The 20,794-nt window shown below is 34.8% G+C and overlaps 1 protein-coding gene across 4 annotated transcripts in view; it reads left to right on the forward strand.

Moving 5' to 3' along the window:
- Positions 1 to 20,794, forward strand: part of dpp6a (dipeptidyl-peptidase 6a) — a 455,219-nt gene that overhangs the window by 374,448 nt on the left and 59,977 nt on the right. For all 4 annotated transcript variants that reach the window (XM_056450197.1, XM_056450196.1, XM_056450194.1 and 1 more), the window contains exons 7-8: positions 3,504 to 3,585; positions 14,590 to 14,710. In XM_056450197.1, the coding sequence (XP_056306172.1) occupies positions 3,504 to 3,585; positions 14,590 to 14,710 (203 nt within the window). The remainder of the gene's footprint in view (positions 1 to 3,503; positions 3,586 to 14,589; positions 14,711 to 20,794) is intronic.

Below are 20,794 nucleotides of genomic sequence, written 5' to 3' on the forward strand. Positions count from 1 at the left end.
AATTACCCTAACTTGCCTAATTAACCTAGTTAAGCCTTTAAATGTCACTTTAAGCTGAATTATACGCTTAAAAAAACAACTCATTGGATGAACTCTATTTAATTGAGGGCAGGATTGAATAAATTTCTAATAAATTTGTTTAGCACCAGCTAAAAAACTATTTACACAATTGAGATTGAGTTGGTCCAACATGATTTTATCAAATACAAGTTTAAATAGATTTGAATTTTTACAATATACTCAAAGGTCTTATAATATCATGTATCTCTATTATGTGTTAAACATTTCAAAGTCTCTTAGTTTTGTTTGAAGTCATCCTAAAAGAGACATTTTAAGCATATTCCGTGAGTTACATATACAGTTTATTAAGACTGATCTCAGAACTAAATTTGGGACAGTTTTTTCTCTTGATTTTTCCTCTTTTAATGGTAGCCGAACTAAAATTACATTAAAATGAACTGCTCGTCTGTTGGAGCCTACAATATATTTGTCTATTAATTCAAAGATCAATTGATTTCCTGGTCTGGAAGAATAATTTAACTTACTGCATTAACAGATTAGTACAATCTGTTGCTTTATCTTTGAGTTCAAGTAACTTGTTCAGTGTGTAATAAGCAAGCAATCCATGTGCGCTCAAACATTTAATAACGGTAACAAAAAGGAAATAGGCAACACATCAATTTACAAGCATGCATATATACAAGAGAGAGAGAGTTGGTGAGACAAAAATGGACACAGCCGAAGAGAGAGTTGCAAATTCAACATCAATAACCTAAAACCAATCATCGAAGAAAACTGAATGACCTTGTTTTAGCTAAGAGCATGATAAACTAGCAACTGATAACAAAATTAACTCGCATAGTTCTTTGTCTGTGGCTTACGCTGTGTGTGTGCTGGCCTGGAAGTTTCTTAATGAGTTATTGCTGGTTCTTTTCCATTCTGATCGGCTGATCAGCTTTCCAGAGAGACTATGAGTTGAAATTGTCCAGAATAGAGACTTGGCTTGATGCTAAAAGTCTCTGAGGAGTTAGAAAGGCCTAAGTCTGGCCTCAGCTTGAGTGAGGCCTAAAGCCTGGGTCACATTTTTTTTTGTATTTAATATTTTTCTATAACATATATACATATTCACTAGTTTTTGAACCGTTATCGTAAGTTATTTTGTTAGAAGCTCCAGATTTGGCTTCAGTACTGACTAATCTAATGTATATGCACAAATAGAGAATTGTATAGCTTCATATTAAAATGATGAATTTAAAAGATAGATTTGTGAGGGGTGTACTTGCTGTATATATGCTGAGCACTGCAAATGAGGGGGGGGGGGGGGGGATCTATAATTATTATTAGGGGGTGTAATAATTCTGACTTCAACTGTACAGCTGGTGTCACCTGTAATTTTTGTGGAGCTGCGGTGCCCGGTGGCAGCTGGATAAAGCATCTATATTTATGAGCTCTGTCAGACGGAACAGATGCTGACACAGCACTGGAGCCGCTGCCCTGGCTGGATTTAACAGCACACAGGGATATACTATCACTGTTAGATTTCCTGCTGTCGGAATTCCCTCTTGGTGCTTTATTCGCTCGTGAGTTGTGTTGGGCTGTGTTGTACACGAGATAAAATCAATATCCGGAATTGTACAGAAAGCCCACAGAGAGGTGCATGTAGTATACGAAAGAGATGTTTACTTGTGATTTATAATTATATAAGAATTGACTATATAATTAAATTGTTATTTAACTTCTAACAGATTCAATTAGGGCTGCTCAATTATGGGAAAAATTATAATCAGGGTTATTTTGGTTATAATTGTATAAAGGTTGTTTAAAGTGATTATCAGTGAGCCATTTGACCATAAAGTTTTAGAGATACATGTAAAATATTTTTTTTCCCAGTTGTAAATAAAATTGCTATACACCTTTACATTTCAAAGATCATGAAATCACATAATTCCATACCAATGCAGAATGGGACAAACTAGCAAATATTTATCACAATTATGGAAAAAAATATATACAATAGAATAAAAAAGTACAATTGAAAAAAACGGCTTCAAGCATCTTCACTGTAATGGTGTGTTCACACCAGACGAAGGATGAATGGTTAAGCATGAGTGATTTACATGTTAAGTCAATAGAAAGATGTTAATAAACATCCTGTGACAATGTTCTCATAAATGACATGCCGCAAATTAATCGTCAAGAACAGTGAGGTTTTTTTTTTGTTTGTTTGATTACTAATGATAAAAACAGTCAGTAATAAATATCGGTCCCACTTTATATTAAGTGTCCTTAACTACTATGTACTTACACAGAAATAATAATTCGTTACAATGTACTTATTGTGTGAATACATGCATTTACTGTGTACTTATGCTTGATTAAATACCTGTATGCAATTACATCTGTAGTTAACTTCTGTAATTACATTTGTAAATACACTGTTGACCATCCCTTACACCTTAAACCACCCTTAAACCTACCCATAATACCAAACCTGTCCATAACCCCACCCCTATCCCAACTCAAGTTCACCACAAGTGTTCTCAAATACATTATGAACACAGTAAGTACATTGCATTTATTTTTTTTATGCAAGTACATAGTAGTTAAGGACACTTAATATAAAGTAATATATAATATAATATAAACGATGGTTCGTTCTATAGACTATCGAAAAAAAAAAATAGCTTAAAGGAGGTAATAATATTGACCTTAAAATGGTTCTTAAAAATTAAAAACTGCTTTTATTCTAGCCGAAATAAAACAAATACGACTTTCTCCAGAAGAAAAAATATTATCAGACATACTGTGAAAATTTTCTTTCTCTGGTAAACATCATTTGGGAAATATTTAAAAAAGAAAAAGAAATTCAAAGGGAGGTTAATAATTCTGACTTCAACTGTATAAATACAACAGAGCAAAAATAAAAGTGAAATAAACAGTGCTATAGGGCTTTCTGGGGACTCTAACCATATTCAAATATAGAAATTGAACAATCAAATGTAAAATAACATGGTCATCATTGTATAAATAATTACAAAATAATTATATATTTATGTTTTAATCTTTAATAAATAATCTAATCCTGCAATGTGACTATTGTGGATACACACATTGCAATATCAATGCTCAAACAATATATTGTTCAGCCCTGTCTAATTGTTAAATCAAATGATATAGTTTTGCTTATGTTATATATTTGATATTAGGGAATAATAAAGGCACGTAGGAATACAGTACAATCCCTGTTAGATTTCCTGCTGCAAGAATTCCCTGGCGGCGCTTTATTTGCTGTGCTGTTGTGTCGGGCTGTGTAGTACACCAAGATGAAATCAATACCCGTTGGCACACACTCCGCTGCACCACATATGGAGGAAGTGTTTCTCTGTTAGTCCTCTGAGGGCGAGAATGTTTGATTGATTGCCTGTCTGGGTCAGGATAGTCAACTAGTGCATTTGTTATTCAACAACTAGTCGATTAGTAATGTCTTTGCTTGTCTTTCACAGGGAAACGTGGATCCTGAACCCTCCAGAAGTGAGAAACGCTCATCTGCAGTATGCTGGATGGGGACCTCGAGGCCAGCAGCTGGTAAAAACCACATTTCCTTTAAAAAACATGCTAAAAACACATGCAGCATTTTTATTCCCATTCTGTCTGAAGTTTCAAGTTTGTGCAAAGTTTGTTCTGAAACGACAAAGTACTTTGATTAGCCAGATGACCCAGTGCAATGTGATTGGACAAACACCTTAAATTATTTATTTATTTATTTATTTATTTATTTATTTATTTATTTATTTATTTATTTATTTATTTATTTATTTGTTTGTTTGTTTGTTTGTTTGTTTATTTTTTATTTTTTTATTTTTTTATTTGTTTGATTATATATTTATTTAATTATTTGTTTGTTTGCATATTTTTTTTTATTTATTTATTTTATTACTTGTTGGTTGGTTTGTTTATTTATTTATTTATTTATTTATTTATTTATTTATTCGTTTATTTATTTAGTTTGTTAATCAGTTATTTATGTGTTTGTTTATTTATTTATTTATTTATGTTAGTTTGTTTGCTAGTTAGTTAGTTAGTTAGTTAGTTAGTTAGTTAGTTAGTTAGTTAGTTAGTTAGTTAGTTAGTTAATTAGTTAGTTATGTGTTTGTTTGTTTATTTGTTAGTTTATTTATTTAATTATTTATAAATAAACTACAGATAGTAACTACAGTATAACTACAGATACAGAGACACTGAAGCTTTTTAAAGCCGTGAAGTTCAGTCGATTCATCTGCGCATCACTCGTTTGTCAGCTTATAAACAGGCTTTAAAATGATCCATTATCCCTATATCTGTAGTTACAGATTGATATCGAATTCCAGTATCGTGACAAGACTAATAGATTACAGAATTTACAATTACTTTTTTTTTTCTTTAGTGTTTATTTTAAAACCTTAACTGCAGAAAAGTATAAGCTGGTCTCTGAGCTTTATTAATTAACTGTTTATTTCTATGGTCAACTTCCTTTAAATCAATAATATATATATATATATATATATATATATATATATATATATATATATATATATATATATATATATATATATATATATATATATTAATGACAAGGCACAAAATTAACTCAGCTAACATTTACATATGTAATCTTTATATTATTTGCTAATTAAAATCCATGGAGGCTGCCGCTGATTATATTTTCGACAGAGGCCATATTGAAGCTTCAAGACTGAAATAAAATACGTAGGGTTTTCCACCAATACAACCTAGAGTGCTGAAATATTGAGAAAACTGGCAGTGGGCTGGTTATAGAGACCAAACCAAAGGCAGACATTTCGACACGGAACTTAGCTTTTCAAAGGAGCATAACTGAGTTTAGCATGTTTTTCAGATAACACTTATGTTCGTATGTTAGCATGTTTCTTAAATGTCTGCAAACATACTATGGTATGTTTATGCTTTAGAAGAGTCAAAAACGTACATACAGCACCTTTAAGAAGATTATTGTGAATATTTTGGTATCAAGTCTCTAAAAGTACTGAAATAAAAACAGGAAAGTATCAATAGTGCATGAGCTGACTCAGTTTGATTTGCGACTGACAGGCAGCTGCAGGTGAGCGTCCAAATGTGTATTTGTACTTTCTGAACAGTGGTTATGCATCACAGTGATGCACCTGCACTCGTAAACAAACAGATGCATTTCTTAGTTAATTTCTCATCTTGGCAAGGTATTGGTGTCAACACACTTGGTTTGTTTTCAATGAGTGTAAACATGCGCTATGAAAACAAATCAGATTTGTGTCAGAATATCAGATCTGTGCTGTCTGATAGACCCGCTGCTGTCTATTATGGCGTGAATATGCTGTGAAATCACTCACCCACTCGCTTTAAATGTATTTTATACAGACTGTTCTTACAATGGTGCTTAGATAGATTTTTATGGAATTTTGATATACCGTCTGGCTTGTTTTATTTGTTATTGTGGTGTTGATATTAATATCCAACATCTTTTTTTTTTTTTTTTTGCAAAAATGTCTACATTTACTTGAAGATGTACAGTACACAGAGCTTTTTACATTGGATATATACGAAACAAATAAACATGATAATCATTAAAATTTATTTATTTATTTATTTATTTATTTATTTATTTATTTATTTGTTTACTTACCTATTTGTTTACTTACCTATTTATTTATTTATATATTTATTTATTCATCTATTTATTTATTTATTCATTTATTAATTTGTTTATTTAGACATTTATTTATTTATTTATTATTATTATTATTGTTAGTAATGTATTTTTTTGGGTCGCATGGTAAAACTACTCTAAACCTCCGTCATCTTTCTGTGACAATTTGATAGTGTTATTGCACTGTAAAAAATGTCAGTGACAGTAAAAAACTGTTAAAATGCTACTAGAAACGTAACAGTAAGTTACGTTTAGATATATGATGAATAGCAGTAAATTCACTGTTGTCTAGATGTTAGTTCTTTAAAACATTGGTGTACGACAAAAAATCTATAGCTTAAAAACACGGTAGTTTACCGTAAAATGTTTAAATTTATTTTACGTTCCTACTCTATTTTTAATGGTTAAATTCCGACAACCACAGCTGCCTTTTTTTTACACAAATTTTACAGAATTGTTTTTGTTTTGTACAATTTTTAAAAAATGCTGCGTTCCACACAAATCCTTCATGTTGTCCCAACACAAATGAATTAAGTTTCAATTGCAATCTAAATTGCTTTCACAAATTGAACATAAATAACTAAGTTTTCCCCCCAAAAAAACTCAAGAATTGTATTGATTCAGCTCATTTTAAATCAGTACTTTAAACAAGCAGCAAGAATCTTTTTTGAGTGTATGTATTGAAATGTTGGTATTGTGACACTAATCTACAGCTCCTTCGCTTACTTCAAATCCTTAAAATGGAGCAAAAAATAACCAACAGCATAAGTAAATCACAAGACTCCACCTCCGCCTCTATCCCTCTCTTCTCAGAAATAATCTCAGTGGTTTATGGCACAGACAGATGCACAAAAGAGCTCGGCTCGTCTCAGAGACTTTGAGTGTGTGATACTAAATAATTAGGACACGCTGTCATTCAATGCTGTGTCCTAGATGTGCCCATGCCAAACAAGCCATCGCAAATCTTGTGATGCATATTTAAATGTACACCGAATAAAACTCTCACCTCAGACACAACTTGTTTTGAGAATCTCTTCTTCTTTCTAATATAGATGAGCCATCAGTTCTGAAATTAACTCGGCATCATATATTCATGGGCTGCATTTTTTCATCGGCCTGGCAGAAGAATGATTCAGAATATTTCTTTATTTGTTTGCTCCTGCTTTTATAGTCCGTATCTGAAAGGAATTTCTCTCCATTGATGGCCAAACATTTCATAGAGTAAAATGGAAATCGAATCACAGATGTTTATGGAGATTGCTTTCTTTTATAATATTCACACTGCGTCCCTGTTATTTTTTTTTAGAGTTACCTTGAGACTTTCACACACTCATACAGCTGCCTTTTATACAGTTTTGAAAACAACATTAGAACTCATTGGGCATGTCTAGCTATTGTGTTCCAGCCAAGCAAATGAATAGAGGATGTGTGTTTAAACCTCTTCATTATAAACCCTGGGTCGGGTGTGAGATTTTAATTCAAATTAATTTATTATGATCCATACAAAGCATTTGCTACTATTTTATGTTTTGGCAAATTGGTGGTTACATGAGAATTAGTGGCTATTTTATGAATTTGTACAATTGCATTACTTTGTTTTAAATGTTTCGAATGGTTAAAATGATTTGTACATATACAGCAGGGAAAATAAGTATTGTTTTCATATTTCTAAAGGTGCGGTTGTCTTGAAACTTTCACCAGATGTTGGTAACAACCAAAGAAATCCATATATTCAAAGAAAGCTAATCTAATTAGTTTACAAATGAAGTTATGTGTAATAAAATAAAAATTATGCAAGAAAATATTGAACACACGAGGAACAGGGGGTGTAGAAAGGCTGTGAAAGCTCAGACAGCAGCTGAAATCTCTCAGTAGTTCTTCAGCAACCCTCTGCTCTTCATCATAGTAAATGAATATCAGCTGCTTCAGTCCAACATCTACATTAGCAGGATGATGAAGACGAAACCAGGGTGGACATTTCAGCAAGACAATGACACAAAACACAGCCAAGGAAACTCTCAAATGCTTTCAGAGAAAGAAATTAAAGCTGTAGAATTGCCCAGCCAATCACCTGACTTGAATTATCATGGCAAAGACAAAATAAATTTGAAATTAGTTATTATTATTAAGCATTTTGAGTAGAAAAAAAATCCTCTATCCATTAAACAGAAATTGGCGAAACATATATAATATAATAATATAAAATAATTGAAAATTAACAAGAGGTAATAATTGTGGCTTCAACTGTATTTTTATTTCATTTGATTTCTTATTTTGAGTGGTTATTGCAAGGGGTTGTACTTCAATGAATCATGAATTATGAATGCTTAAGTTATGAGGATGAGAATGTATGTCTTAAAGAAACTCTTATAAAGCAACACTAACATATGCGATACATGGATTTCACTGTCTGTAACAGAAAATCAGTTGTTCAGTGAATTTCAAATATGTTACCTTGAAATTCAACAATAACCTCTTAAGGCCCAAAGGTGTTTTTTACATGCATTTTTTATTTCTCTTTGCTATTTGGGCTTATTAGAACCTAATTAGAAAGTATCAACTTTTGATACTATGTACTTTTAGAGAAAAACGATGTCCATATATGTGGACTCATGGTCCGAATTTACATGAAACACTTTTTCCTGGATTTTTTATGCATATTTAACACAGACATTTTTTGAAACTTGCTTTGACTCCCATTTTGGACAGTTAAAAATAGAGTTTGGGACATTTCATATGCTGCAAAACAGTTGCAGGATAACACTATAAGTCTGTAACAAAATATAAAACATTATAAAGTATTTTAAATAGCAGCTTATGCGCACACTCAAACCCTAGGAGGTTAAAACGCACTCCAGTTAAAATTATATTGAAGTATTTCATGTGCTTCAGTTATACAGGATAAAAAAATACCTCTTATAGACATTATTAATATGCTTTTTTTATATTGCAGTACTTAAGCATGTTTAAGTGATTTTTTATTGCAGTAATATTATATTATCTCTCATATATTATATATCAATAATATATTATCTTATATAGTAAGAGAAAAGAGCTTTTTGTTTTAGAAAATGTACAGTACTATTAACATTTGTGAGTGCACATGTAATTAAGCACTTCTGGTTCACAATAATTGGACTATTAGTTATGCATGAAAGTCAATAATCAGCTGAAATTTGTATCGAAATTCCTAAAAATCATTTATGATTCACTTCCTTAAGCGTATTCTCTGGGTGTGCTTTGTTTACTGTTCCTCAAGCGCATCTGAATAAATCAGTGTGTGTCACCCAGTGTGGTCTGAAGTGGCCGCAGTGTGTTTAAGAGAGATTACAAATCAATGCTTCTCCTGAGCTAGTCCACTGTCAGTAGTCTTTCTGATATATCGACACCCCTCACTTTCAGTGCAGTGCATGAACTCCCAGTAAAACATCAGCTAAAAAAAAAAGATGTTCATGATGCAATTGGACCACAAGGACTCTGTGATTCCATTGATTTGAGTTGAGTCAGCTCGCAGAAGAACATATTTTTCTCAGACAGGAAAGAAAATGGATTCATAATACTTAATGTTTCATAGGAGCTAGACCCCTTTCTACAGCCAGCAGTGGGTTTACGAGTGCATTCGCACATACTGATGACAGTCAAATATATATTCAGGAGTATTGACGAGCAGCTTGTCCTGGTGCCAACGTTTTTTTTGGCAAGTCCAGCCATCTGCTCTTATTGAAGGAAATTTAATGAGCTCTGAATGACGCCATTAAAAAGTATGGTTATTGGTAATTGGCATTAAAGGTCAGATTACTGCAACTCCTTATCAGAAAAGGTTTGGACAGTAAGAAAAATGCAAATAAAAAAAGAATGTAGTGATTTCCAAATTCACTTTGACTTGTATTTCAGTGCAGACAATATTTCAGGTTTTGTCTGGTCAATTTTATTTCATTTGTAAATATACATCCTTTCCTGTCATTCAGACCTGCAACACATTCCAAAAAATGTTGGGACAGGCACAGTTTAGGGCTAGTAATCAGGCAAATTGGTTAAATAATGATGTGATTTGAAACATGTGATGTCAACAGATGATTGTAATTATGATTTTGTACAAAAGCATCCAAGAAAGGGGTACTTGACTGGCCTGTCTGCAGTCCCAACCTGTCTCCAATAGAGAATGTGTGGCGCATTTTGAGGCACAAAAAGTGACAATGAAGACCCTGAACTGTTGTCCACCTTAAGACTTGTTTATGGCCCGTTTCCACTGAGAGGTACAGTATGGTACGCCAAAAGGGTACCCTTTTGGTGGGCGTGGTGACAGAAAGTTTCAGACGATGTCATTTTTACTCGAGGAAATGTCACAGTAAAGCCGTAAGGGTCGTTCACATATCATACAAAAAGTAATTCTCGCAAAACAGATGCTTTATACACTTAAATACTTCTGTATAAATGTTTATTACTAACTTTTCTATGAACATAATTTAATTATAATTGCAGATCAATGACAGTGCGAAATAGCCTACTGTAACGTTTGTAATTATATACAATAAATAAATAAATGTTACATATATGACTACATACAGACCCTTACAGTCTCTGATATATTATCAATTACTGAAAAGCTCCACACAGCATACATTTAGTCCTTATTTGGGTTCAAAAACAATACGCAATATAGCCCACAGTCAGAGCAGACCTCTCATCTGTATCTTTAATCTTCACCAGCACATGTAACCTCTTGTTAGACAGTAATTCCATCATTCCGAATTCATAATAGTCCAAAAGGTGATGATAATAGTTAAACATGGCAGTTGGTTCACATTTGCTGAAAAAACACGTTTACGTTTCCAGCTTCTCCTTTGTTTTTTTGCGCGTCACTCTCACGTTTGTCAGTTTCTGAAATGATCAGGTTTCAATAGCGCGTCAATAATTAAGTGCATGTTATTTTCATCAGCTCAAGAAGTTTGTTATTTCAAATATAGATGTGAGCGCAAGCAAGAAATCGAAACCGCTCACGCTTTAAACTGGCACGTAAAAAACTACGGGGCATAGCGTAGAATCTGCACTTTTTCCTGGCTTTGTAGCTGTTCATCAAGACGACGACAAGGTTTGTTTGAGCTCAGGTCAACCATGGCTCGTTATTATATGTACATATTATTATGATGTAGTCTCTCGGCTGTGTATTTTTAAACATGGCGGTTCCTTTGTTTTCATTCTGGCTTGTTGCGCGAGCGAATGACGTATCTCTGTAAACCAATAGCATTCAGCTGCATGTCTAGCTCTGCCCTCTGGAACCCTTTGCAAAGGGTGATCAAAAAGTGGTACGGTACAGTTCGCTTTTAGGTACCCTTTGACAGTGGAAAGCGTAAAAGCGTACCAAACCATACCGTACCACTCAGTGGATACGGGCCATTACAGGAAGAATGTGACAAAGTTACACCTGAAACACTTCATCATTTGGAGTCTTCAGTCCCTTAACATCTTTTAGGTGTTGTGAAATGGAATGGCAACATTACAAAGTGGTAAATGCTTTACTGTTCCAACTTTTTTCTTAAATGTGTTGCAAGAACCAAAACAAGAATATGTGTTTATTTAAAAAAAAAACACAAAAAAAAACAATATAACATCATGAGGAACACATTAAATAATGTTTGTTGTATTTTCTACAATGAAATACAAGTCAAAGTAAATTTATAAATCACTACTTTCTATTTTTATTTGCATTTTCCATACTGTCACATTATTTTCTGGGGTTGTACATTATCCCTAAATAAAACAGATTTTTTAATGTTTATTAGTGAGTGTTTAAAGTCCCTCACATTAGCATTAGCACACTACTCCAAAAAATAAACAAATGAAATGTAATATACTATATTTATTCATATCATTAAGGGAACTAATTAGTAGCAGAATTAGAACCAACAACTGTTATTTTAGCTGTAATGTGGGCAAAAAAATGTGTAATAAAGTTGCACCAGGAAGCACAACAAGTAAATTAGCTTTAATTACAGCATCCGACGAAGGTCAAAGTAAATGAGAATCACAGGGAAAACAATACAATACTGCAATCACAAACATTCCTATCTGGGAATATAGATTTCTCAGAGGACTACAGGGGCTTAGCTGAAAAACAATGGGTAATTTGTTAATAGAGAATGTGCAAGCAAAACATTGATGTGTTTGATTGAGAAAAGATTGAAATTATGGCTGAACGTATGACTAAAAACCATAACTATAACTAAAAAATAATACTAGGATAACTAAAAAATGAATCCTGATTGAGTAGTACTGCTCTTTAAAAAAATATCCAGAAAATAACTTGTGATTCAGGTTTTTTCCCCATTTATTTATGCTTTTGAATTACATTATGGCACCTTGATCTGTCTTCCAACAACGTTTAATTTTAAAAGTTTAAAAAAGGGACTTTTTATTATTTTCTTTAATAGTTTAAAGTGATATATTGCCTGGGTTGGTGTTGTGTATTGCAGTACAAAAACCTTTTAATAAACTGCCAGTACAATTGTCAGATTGTGTGGAACCCAGTATATTTTACAAAGTAATAATGTCCTGATTGTTCCAAATCTGTAGTCTATAGTTGTCTTATGATGATTTATTAATTGTAAAGTTTGAAACTTTACAATTTTATAAATCATTATAAGCATATATTGTAGCTCCCGGCCAAATATTTTATACATGTTTGGAGGCCTTTGGTTTTGTGCTTTCTCTTCTTGACTCTTCTGTCGTTCTCCATCGGGACCTTCTTCTATGATCTTAAGCATGTGTTTCTTTTCATTTTTTGAGCGTGGAGGTTATTTTAAGGGCTGATGTGAAGATATGAGGTGAACGGTTCAGAGAGGATCTTGGCTTGGATACTGATAAGGAAAAAAAAAAAAAGTGTAAAAGGTCTGTAAGTTAAATGAAAAGACACCTTTGAATCTGCTTGCGCTCCTGTCCTTGATGTACTGTAGTATGAACACATCTAATAACCTCCCCTGCCTAAAAAAAAAAAACATGATGCAAACATGAAACTTTTAGATAGACATATTAAGTCGAGGTAAGAGTAGGATAAATAGGATTAGTACTGAAAAGCAGATGAACTCGCATTACAAATGTTCAAAGGCTCAACTAAATCTAATGCTGGTTCTGTTTGTGGCAACTGCTGCCCTGTGGATGCTTGAGAAGAATCCTAATAGAAATCAGGGAATGAAAGTTTGATCTCATCAGATATAGTATGGGCACATTTCAGCATTCAATGTGAATTCACCTTTATTTGTTTAGCGCTTTTACAATGTAGATTGTGCCAAAGCAGCTTCACATAGAAGATTATTGTAAATTGAAACAGTGTCAGTTCAGTTTTCAGAGTTTAAGTTCAGTTCAATTTAGCTCAGTTCAGTGTGGTTTAACAGTCACTACTGAGAGTCCAAACATTGAAGAGTAATCCATCGATGCGCAGCTCTACAGATCCCGAACCATGCAAGCCAGAGGCGACAGCGGCGAGGAAAAAACTTCACCAACTGGCAAAAGTGAAGTATTAAAAAACCTTGAGAGAAACTAGGCTCAGAATCTTAACAATTCCCAATTATGGTGTTTGTAAGAGTGGGTCTAATGGTGTTTTTACACTGTTACATAGTTGAACTGTCATGCTTAAGCAAGGGTAAAATTTAAAAAAGGATTTGGAATAATAAATACTACTACTAATAATAATAACATTATGCAAAAGCAAGTTGTCCTGAATAAACCGAAAAAAAATAAGATGAAGAAGGCATGGAGGCAGTGGTTTTTATATTTATGCAGAAAATAATAATTTTGTAATAGTTTATTCCTTTAATTCTTTTTCATTTGTAAAGATATTTGTGTATTGCTGTACATTCTGTGTGTATTAAGCAATGTAAAAGCACGGCGCACAACTGACGTGCTTTGTACTGAACTGCTTTCAGCTGGTCTATTAAACAGTCTATTTTAATTCCTAAAAATAACAACGTGGCAACAATGCGCCTTAACCAGCCTGATCTCACGAGAAAATGTAAGTATTTTACGTTTTGTCAGTTTAGTGGCTAATTCGTACGAATTCGTACGAGTTCAGTTGTACGAAATTGTATGATTTTAAAAAGGAGGCGTGGCACCTAACCCCACCCCTAAACCCAACCGTCATTGGGGGATGAACAAATCGTACTAAATTGTACGAATTAGATTGTACGAATTCGTACGAATTAGCCACTAAATCAAAAAGTTACGAATTGCTGTGAGATTGTATTGGCCTTAACACACCTCTTTTCTAGTCCCAAACACCCATGAGTCCACAAAGTGGCGCAAATGGATTTTCTATTTAAACAACGTAGCGGAAAATGGGAAAATTAAGGTTGCGTTGGTCTGAAAATTGCAACACGTCATGGAAACTTATCTTGCACTTTATTGCCTGGGTGTATGATAGGGCCCAGAATGTGTTGCATAAAAACTCTCTATTTTTATGCAGCAAAATTACTGAAATTACTGACTACTAAACTGATCTTTTGTTTGAGAGGCAATAGCTTAGCAGACCATTTACGTTCACAAACATCTCTATTACACACTACATGATCACGTGAAGTTATAAAAAGCATAACAAGGCAGTTTAAGAGAATAAAAATGAAGGATTTTGCAGTAGCCAGCTATTTTTGACTCTGTGTGTGAGCTAAAAAAAATAAAAAATCAGTGTTACAGCTGCAAAGGGGTCAGAGAGAGGGCGATCAAAACTTACTACCATTATAAAAGGACTTCAGGGAAAAAAATGTAATAATAAAAACTGCATGATATTATCCGTTTAAAGTTCTTCGTTCATACTGCAAATGTCATCACCAGTACGGCCCTCCTGGCCTATCCATCAGAATTTGATTGTGTTATGTTTGTGTTTCTGCTTATTTCTCTAGATCTTTATATTCGAGAATAACATCTACTACCGGGCCACAGTGGAGAACAGATCCATTCGTCTTGTTTCTACCGGGAAGGAGGGTGTGATATTCAATGGCCTAACCGACTGGCTGTATGAAGGTATGAACATTTATATGAAACTTTGCGTGAAACAGTGTTCCCGTGCTACAACACATTACTTTGTGTAAAATCTGGGACATACCAAGTTGACATACCAATTATGAAGTCAGAATTATTAGCCCCCATGAATTATAAGCCCCCCTGTTTATTTTTTCCCCAATTTCTGTTTAATAGAAAGAAGATTTTTTTTCTCCACATTTCTAAACATAATAGTTTTCGGGCGTACTCACACTATGTACAGTTGCCTTGAACCGGGCCAAAGTACGCTTGTCCCACCTCCCGTCTCCCCCGATGGCTCGCACTCACATTACATTCGGGCCTGGGCACGCTTACATCATTGATGATGCGCTGGTCGAAGCGCTCTCGCTCACCACAGTGGAGATTTCTTTACTTATATCATCGTTTAAGTCATCGTTTGACACGCAGTCAAATATTTCGCAGAACAGATCAGCCACTTTTGACGCTCATAAACAATAAACAAGTCCTCGTGCTTAGGTATTAGGAGGTTTGCTGAAGGTGCGGAGCTTTAGTGCAGTGAGGGGTTTGCGTCTTTAATAAACTACCATAGTTTGCATTCATTGAACAGTAAGAACGATTAATAAACACATATGAAACAGTCCCTTAAAAGTCACGTCTCACTTTCAGTTTCGGGCTTTGGTGCGTTTTGCACTCACACACAAGCATACCGCGCCAAAGCCCAAGTGAGACCGATTCAGAGCACTCACACTTCTCAAACGATCCGGGAAATGGGCCTGGGCACGGTTCGGATAGCATAGTGTGAGTAGGCTCTTAATAACTCATTTTTAATAACTGATTTATTTTATCTTTGCCATGATGACAGTAAATAATATTTTACTAGATATTTTTCAAAACACTTCTATACAGCTTAAAGTGACATTTAAAGGCTTAACTAAGTTAATTAGGTTAACTAGGCAGGTTAGGGTAATTAGGTAGGTTATTGTATAACGATGGTTTGTTCTGTAGACTATTGAAAAAAAAATAGCTTAAAGGGGCTAGTAATATTGTCCTTAAAATTGATTTTACAAAATTAAAAACTGCTTTTATTCTAGCCGAAATAAAACAAATTAGACTTTCTCCAGAAGAAAAAATGTTATCAGACATATGGTGAAAATTACTTTGCTCTGTTAAACATCATTTGGGAAATATTTAAAAAAGAAAGGAAAATTCAAAGGGGGGCTAATAATTCTGACTTCAACTATATATATATATATATATATATATATATATATATATATATATATATATATATATATATATATTTATATTAAAACCAATGTGATTCTCTCCAGTTCTTATTTTTGGTGATGCGGAATAGGTTGGAACAGCTGTAATCAGCCCAATTTAAAATCCTGAATATCAAACATGTTTGATATGATTGGGGAGGCTCCAATTTGTGTTCTGGAAGATTGCAAGGTGTGATATTCTATGTTTAAATGGCTCACATTACCAGATATTCTGTGCCGAGAATCGGGACCAATTGATGTCCTCTAGAGGATTTCATCTCTGATTCTTGGGAAGTGAAAATTGGGCATAAATCAGGTTAAAACTCCTGTAGTCTGAGCCCGGCTTTTTTGCATCTGAACTCTATATATATACTCTACACACATATATATATATATATATATATATACTCTACATATATATATATATATATATATATATATATATATATATATATATATATATATATATATATATACTCTACATATATATATATATGTGTGTGTGTGTGTGTGTATATCAACAAATGTATAGCTTCCACAAGCACTTTGCTTGATTTTTGCTTGATTCACACTGCATTCCTGTAAATCTGTTGTTAAGTGTACAATTTGAACCTGAGAATGAACAAAAAATTACATTTATGCAAAAATGCTTAAGAAATATTTGCAATTCTGCAATAATTAAATAAACAGATATGTAATTAATCATGTTGCTGTCAGTTTGGAAAGTGATCAGCACAATCGCAATGTATCAATAGTTTGAAAGTTTAATTAGAGCAAAACTATTCTAGAAAGTTGGATTTCACAAGCTCCTCAAATGAACCCAAAATGATGCTATCTTTGGCACACACCAGCTTGCTCATAGATTGTGCTTTAAGTATATCCTGCCCTTAAGTTGAACTTATAGTAGCTTCTTATCATTTTAAGAGTGTGCACACCAGAAACTCCAGTAAGTTGAGTCAGATGTAGAAGAGGCTGATTTTGATGGCATTTATGTAGCTGTGCATTGTCAAAGAGTCACAGAAAGAAAAACCAATATCCCAGCATCTCCCAGAATGCACCTCTGCTTTTGCCAGGATTCTGTGTTCGTGGATTTTCACCAGGTGCTATGTGAGCTTCCCATTTAAACTTTAATCTGCGCTCATATTGGAGAGACTGATCCTTGCCATGAGTTTATGAGACGCTGGAGGTCTCGAAATTGACACTTATCATTTATTGAAAGGGTTGAATGTATTAAAGAGAGCAGAGGCTCATCCTGACCTATTTCTGGCTCTCCTGATCTTGGTCTTTCTGCTTCAGGTTTACAGTATGTATGATTTATGTCTCTGTTAGTCATTCATATTGACGTCATTTGTTTTTTACAGTGATTTTGAAGGACATGCAGAGTAGTTATGGTTCAGTAATTCTGACTAGATGACCAACATTCTAAAACAGTCAATAATCACATGCATGTGACATCATTTCAATTGTATATTAATTGTCCAATTTGGCAACACTAAACAATAAATATGTCCTTCTTTGACATTGTGAATACACTACCTGACAAAAGTCTTGTCATCGATCCCAGTTGTAAGAGCAACAAATAATAACTTGTATTCTAGTAGATCATTTGGAAAATTGGCAGAAGGTAGATTTTTCTGATGAAACATCCGTTGAACTGCATCCCAATCATGACAAATTCTGCAGAAGACCTATTGGAACCTGCATGGACCTAAGATTCTGAGAGAAAAGTCAAAAAAGTCAAGTTTGGTGAAGGACAAATCATGGTTTGGGGTTATATTCAGTATGGGGCATGTGAGAGATCTGCAGAGTGGATGGCAACATCAACAGCCTGAGGTATCAAGATATTTGTGCTGCCCATTACATTACAAACCACAGGAAACGGCATATTCCTTAGCAGGATAGCGCTCCTTCTCATAATTCAGCCTCCACATCAAAGTTTCTGAAAGCAAAGAAAGGCAAGGTGCTCCAGAATTGGCCAGCCCAGTCACCAGAGATGAACATTATTGAGCATGTCTGGAGTAAGATGAAGGAGGAAGCATTGAAGATGAATCCAAAGAATCATGATGAACTCTGGGAGTCCTGCAAGAACGCTTTCTTTGCGATTCCAGATGACTTTATTAATAAGTGATTTGAGTCATTGCAGAGATGTATGGATGCAGTCCTCCAAGCTCATGGGAGTCATGCACAATATTAATTATTTTTCCACTGCACCATGACTTTATATTCTATACTGTATAAGTCAGACTTTACTGTCCTAATTCTATCTAATCTAGAGGCCTTTACCTTTCAAATTAGACACTTCTGATACCAAATGATAATCTAGAAGTCAAGTTATTATTTGTTGTTCCTACAACTTAATTGACCTTATTTAGGGTGACAATGGATTTTGAAAAGCCAGCTCAGGTGTTTCCCAGGCATCATGGTGGCTTAGCGGTTAGCACTGCTGCCTCACAGCAAGAAGGTCACTGGTTTGATTCCCAGCTTTGCCAGTTGGCATTTCTGTGTGGAGTTTGCATGTTCTCCTCATGTTTGCGTGGGTTTCCTCCGGGTGCTGGGGTTTCCCCCAGCGTCCAAAGACATGCAGTATAGGTGAATTGGGTAAACTAAATTATATATAATATAATGCCATATACTGTATGAGTATGTGTGAATGAGTGTGTATGGGTTTTTCCCAGTACTGAGTTGCAGCTGGAAGGCCATCCGCTGCATGAAACACATGCTGGAATAGATGGCGGCTTATTCTGCTATGGTTACCTGGGTGGTTCTCAGAATAGAGCCGCTGCTCCTTCACATTGAAAGAAGCCAGTTGGATCAGTCATCTATTTCAGATGCCTCCTGGACACCTACATAGGGAGGTGTTCCGGGCTTGTTCCACTTGGAGAAAGCCCTAGGGAAGACCCAGTACATGCTGGAGGGACTATGCCTCTCTGTTTGCCTGGAAACACCGTGGGAGCCCCCTGGAGGAGCTGGAGTAAGATTCTAAGGGAAGTCTGGCGTTTACTCCTGAGACTGCTGCCCTCGCAACATGGTCTTGGATAAGCAGATGAAAATACTGTAGATGGATGGATGGATGATTGGATGGATTTACTGACTTTACCGTATGAGTTTACGTACTCATTATAATTAGTAATCGTTATTTTTATTGTATTTCTTATTGTATAGATTATCAATGCATTTTTGCTACCTAATGTGCCTTAGTTTATGCACTGGGTTGCTCTAGTCCATGCTATTGCATTTTTTGGCCATGAATAGATGTTTACTAGTTGTGTTGGAGAGCTACTGCAGCAATTTTGAAGTGGAACCGAACACAGTCCACTAAATGAAAAAAGAAAGCTCTGCATACGCTTCAGGGCTTCTGAGTCCACAACTCTGCTTTCATCTCTCACATACTCTGGTTGTGAGCCAACCTGTTGGTTCAAGTCTACATGTGCCCCATGGATGCCTTTCTGAACCGTCCTTGACTTTCTATCCACGGCTTTTACAGTCAGTCATAGTTCATGTGAATGGCTTACACCTGCAGATCCTCTGAATGATTAATGAATCGTCGAGCTTTTGGTGCAGTCTGAGGCTGTTGAATACAAATCCAGAGTCCGTTCCGCATGTTGAGGAGAACAGGTGGCCATGCATTCATTGGCGATGGAGTTTATGCCTGCTGGACCCTTCTGAATGTGGAGTTCCCTGAAGTGCTTAGGGAAAGGTTAATGCATGTTAATTCAGATTAGCCAAGCCAACCCCCCAAAAAAGAGGCTAAAACAACCAATATCCATCATCGCGAGAGCGGTTTAATTCCTCCAGCTGTATATGGAGTTGCATTAAAGTCGAACGATCCGCGGTGTTCATTTACTTAATGTGATTTGAAAAGCGTCTGAAAGTTATTATGAGGAAAGCGTTCTAATCAAGCTCACCCCTACACATTCCCCTCTCTGTAATTTGGAGATCAAGGATGTAGATTGTTGCATTGTTGTGGGCGAGTATGCTTTCTTAGAGTAGTTCATCACTTTGCTGAGAGGATATTAATTACCTCAATCAGTCTACATAATCAATGCTGAGTTTTAATTACCCCTGGATAATCAGTGAACCGCATGTAGTTCTTGCTGTGGCAGACCACGTCTGCTCTAATGAAGATCATGGAATGGAGCCTGCAAGAAACTCTCAGTAAGCCACAATTTTTCAGGTGTTCAGGTGTATATTTGCAAGAATGAAGGGCGTCCTGCTTTCCATTTAATGATTAGGAAAGGTGCCTAAAGATGCCCCCTTTTTAACTATACTCTAACTTTTTATTTACGATCTAATCATTTTTGTTTGTTTGTTAGTTCATTGCTATTGTTATTTTTTAGTTTTAAACATTCCACTTGAAAATATTGAGTACATTCATGACAATTCGTAGAAGTCTTGCTGTTGGTATTGGTGCATTATCATCCTGACACATAGCACCACCTTTAGGACACAATATGTTGGAATATGTAACCAAATAACCAATTTAAGCGTGTAAAGGTCAGGAGAGGGTTTTATTATTGTTTATGAATACAAAGGAATTATTCGATGAACAGAATTTCCATTGCAATGCAAGCATTACATTCAGGAGGTATGCAACCAACTGTACATTTCCTGACTCAGGTGGAGTTTAGTGGAATTTGTCACTTGTCAATCATTCTCTAGTCCTCCGGCAGCTGCACCCAAACATACTTCCTCTTTTTCTGTGCACACAAGCTGACATTATTATCACATAAGGCATGCTCTACAGCATTCTGTCTTCACACCTTTAAGCACATCTCATGGTACAGGAAAGTTAATATTATTTTCAGATATCGATGTCGCTCTATATTTCCATTAGCTGCAT

The sequence above is a fragment of the Danio aesculapii genome, chromosome 24, assembly GCF_903798145.1.
Source record: "Danio aesculapii chromosome 24, fDanAes4.1, whole genome shotgun sequence".
In the NCBI taxonomy this organism is placed as follows: Eukaryota; Metazoa; Chordata; class Actinopteri; order Cypriniformes; family Danionidae; genus Danio; species Danio aesculapii.